The sequence below is a fragment of the Thunnus maccoyii genome, chromosome 1, assembly GCF_910596095.1.
Source record: "Thunnus maccoyii chromosome 1, fThuMac1.1, whole genome shotgun sequence".
Taxonomy (NCBI): Eukaryota; Metazoa; Chordata; class Actinopteri; order Scombriformes; family Scombridae; genus Thunnus; species Thunnus maccoyii.
In genome coordinates this window covers 39,279,677-39,283,579 of record NC_056533.1, presented here as the reverse complement: position 1 = coordinate 39,283,579, position 3,903 = coordinate 39,279,677, and the positions used below count along the sequence as shown (strand labels likewise).

Below are 3,903 nucleotides of genomic sequence, written 5' to 3'. Positions count from 1 at the left end.
AATGTAAAAATATCAACTCATGTTAATTGACAGAAAATTAATCACTATTATAACTATTTTGATAATAGAAATGTGTTTGTTGTTTCCAGTTTCTCAGTTGCTGATTTTCTTTTATATTTTGTAAATTACTTGATTTTTTTTTTTTATCTCTTTGCTTTTGGTTTGATGTCTCGTTGGGAAACTGTGATGGACATTTTTCACAATTTTCTGACATTTTTTTGATACTAATAGAAAAAATAATTGACAGATTTAATTGATGATTAAAATAATCATACAGTTTCAGCTCCGGTTTTAAGAAGACAAAATATATTTTTGTTTAAAAACTGTATTAAGATGATGATTTAAGTCAAATTTCACTTGTTCTTCTACATTTAGACATGATCAGTGTAAACCAGTATCTCTGTATTTAAACATATGATCAGATGTAGAATATTAAATTCTCACTTTGCTGCAGTTTCTCCTTTAAAAACTATTCTGATGATATCTGAGAGTCGTCTTGTCCACAAGCTGATAAAAGGCATTTAAAAAAAAAAATTCATTTCATGCTGACATTATAGAGATTAAAGGTTTTTCTCCGACAACCAGATTTAAAATGTGAATCTGTAAATTATCCAGAAACTGCAGCCATCAGATAAATGAAGTAAAAATTATAATATTTCTCTGTGAAATGTAAAAATAAATCAAGAAAGTCTCCAAAAATGGGGATAATGAAGAATAGTGACATGTTGCAGGTGTGTGTGTGTGTGCAGGTGAATAAAAGGCCTCTTCACTGCTTTTTTTTTAAAGTATTTTTTTCCCAGAAAGGTTTTTTTTTTTTAATGGATGAGCAGACAGAGCGCAGGGAATAAAAAGCCTGTGTTCATGTTCATGCTTTATGCTTTCAGCCCAAAATAATAAACTTACAAACACTGAATATTTCTTCTGTTTTCAGACAGGAGGAGCATGCAGCAGTACAAATACACAGACAGTGGTTCATTTTAACACCACAGCTTTAAAAAAAAACAAACAAACAAAAAAAAACAACCTTTAAATTAAACCAACAGGCTGTCAGCTACAGAATAAAAAACATCTAGATTTCAGTTTTTTTTTAAAAAAGTGCATCAGAGACAGTAGATCCTTGCATTCATGGTCAAATATCTCCAGTAGTTTTCTTTTTGAACTGTGCAGAACCTCTGACATAAATATATGATTTCAAGTCTTATTTCATCTTCTCTGCGATTGTTCATATCGACAAAAACAAAAAAAATTTTTAAAAAAAGGACAAAAGACTGTGTAATTATTTGGTTTACCAAATGCGAGTTTGCATTTTTTCCTTTTGACTTTTGTTGTGTTTTTTAAATTTTTTTTTTTTTTTTTTTTTTTTTTGGAAGAAAAATGTGAGAAAATGAAACTTCCTTTTGGGTTGAACTTTTGTTTTCAGGAGCAGAAAAGAAACAACAGCGAGGCCGAACAAGGCAAAGAAACAAATCTTAAAAAGTCATTAATCTGCAGAGTTTTCTTTCAGTTTGAGAAGAAAAGGCTGCAAACACAAAAGATCCGGATAATTTATCACCACATGATCTGAGCTGTTCAACAGTCTGAAGGAATGTGAAGAAAAAAACATATAAAAGAACAAAATGATTTTACTTTCTGACATAAATTTGTGAATAAAATTATTTTTTACAGGAAAAACAAATTAATAATTTCCTGAAGATAAAATTACTTTTGTTGTGTGACTGAAGGTCAGAGGTCAACCTGCTGTTTCTTAACATGATGGGAAAAACATGTTCAGGCTGGAGAAATAAAAAAAAAACGACAAAAATAAAAAAATATATGAGCACATCCTCACATTTGCGTCCAGAAGATAAAACACAGCTTTGGAGTTGAGAAGTCATTTCCCCCTTTTTTAAATTGAGTTTTTATTAAAAAAAAAAAAAAAAGAGCACAAAGTCAGATTCCGGTTAGTGCACGGCCACCGCGGACTGCAGCGTGGAGGAGGCCGAGGAGGGCAGCGCCTCTCCGGGCGCGGCCGGGCTGGTTTGGCCGGTGGCTGTCTGCGGGGAGGTGGGGCTCAGAGACTGGGGCGAGTTCGCGAGGAAAGCCGGGATGTGTGTGTGCAGCCCCGGTAGGCCCGGCAGCGAGGCGGGGGTGGGTTTGATGGGCACCGGGATGGCGGGTAGAGTCTGTCCGCCGTGGCAGATGGACTTGAGCGGCATGCCGTAGGGCGAGTAGTCGCTGGTGGCCATGGATATGGGAGCCGCGGTGTCCATCATCCCGGAGCCGTACATGTGCGGCCAGGCCGGGGTCAGCTGGTTGTGCAGCGGGTACCCGGTGGTGGAGAAGGCCGCCAGCCCGCCCGGCATCTTGTACTCTCTGGCGATGATGTTCTCGATGGCGAACGGGTGTTTGAAGCTGGACGGCTGGGACACGGAGCTCAGGTTGTATCCGCCCGGCATCTGCGGGAGGTGCGCGGCGGCGTGCAGCGCGCTGAGCCGCAGCTTGGCCTGCTGCTGCAGGTAGTGCGCGGCGTCCTGAGGCTTGCTGGGCGCCAGCGGGTCCGTGGCCTGCATGCTGCCCACTTTGAAGCGCTTCCTGCGCCGCAGAAAACTCCCGTTCTCGAACATATCGCCGCAACTCGGGTGCAGGGCCCAGAAACTGCCTTTCCCGGGCTGGTCCGGTCTGCGGGGGATCTTGATGAAGCAGTCATTGAAGGAGAGATTGTGGCGCAGGGAGTTCTGCCACCGCTGCGTGTTCTCCCGGTAATACGGGAACCGGTCCATGATGAACTTGTAAATCTCACTGAGCGGGAGCATCTTCTCCGGGCAGCTCTGGATGGCCATGGCTGTGAGGGAGATGTAAGAGTACGGAGGCTTCTGGTCGCTGTAAGTGTTCCTCCCCGGGCGAGGCATTATTCTGCTGAACCGGACCGGACCGGACCGGGATCAGTTCAGTCTCAGTCTGCGGGGAGCAGAAAAGACTCGCCTCACTCTTTACAAACTTTGTCCAAGCAGTTCCAACTCTTCAAAACACCTTTACGCACGTAAAGAAACTTGCCTGGTGTTTGGCACGCATGGTTCTTTTACGCACAACGTTGGAGCCGAAATTCCGTCAGCAAGTTGAGGAAAAGTTTTCGAAGCAGCAGCTGGTTCCTCTTTTCCTCTCCTCTCCTCCCTGCTGTCTGTCTGTCTGCTGCGGGTCTGCGGCTCTCAGTCCCCCGGCAGGTGCAGCGCGGTGTCCCGTCCTCCTCCTGCTCCGCTGCTGAGCTGCGCTAAGCGGCTGCTGCCTCCTCCATGTCCCTCTATCGGTCTGTCCCGTCTGCGAGCTGGACGGCGGTGACAGCAGCAGAAAAGACCCCCGGAGAGGAGCTTCATTAATGGGCCACTTCTTCACCATCACATGATCACAGCCAGGGAGGAGGAGGAGGAGGAGGAGGGAGGGAGGGAGGGAGGGGGGCTCATGGGGGGGGGGGGGAAACGGGGGCACGATGTGGTTTCATTTACACGTATTTACACGGACGCACTGAGCCAACACAAGTCATTTCCATTTGAAGCCGCGGCGGCAAAAAGAGGCGAGAAAAGCCGCGGAGAGAAGCCTGATTGTCAGGGCTGCGCTGCGCTCTGTGGAGGTATGTTTGGCAACATTTTACGCACAGTGTGTGTGTGTGTGTGTGTGTGTAGGGGGGGGGGGGTGGGGAGGGGGGGGGGGTCTGGGTGCCTCTCTCCAATTTGCATTGACAAATAGAGCCGCTGAGAGCTGCTGTTTGAGCGGCTTTAATGGCAATTTGTTCTGTTTCTGCTTTATGTCTTTCATGTTTTCTTTTACAGCGCGAGCCTGAAGCTGCCTCCAAACAAATGACATGATCATTAGGATGAGATAGAACTGATGAAGATGAGGAACATTGTTTTGGAAAACAATACCTTAAAC

General features: G+C 44.8%; 1 protein-coding gene across 1 annotated transcript; it reads right to left on the bottom strand.

The window, feature by feature from the left end:
* Positions 1 to 990: 990 nt before the first annotated feature.
* LOC121903569 (forkhead box protein B1-like) lies at positions 991 to 3,282 on the bottom strand. The gene has a single exon (XM_042420729.1). The coding sequence runs from the start codon at positions 2,886 to 2,888 to the stop codon at positions 1,941 to 1,943; it is 948 nt and encodes a 315-aa protein (XP_042276663.1). The 5' UTR covers positions 2,889 to 3,282; the 3' UTR covers positions 991 to 1,940.
* Positions 3,283 to 3,903: the final 621 nt, after the last annotated feature.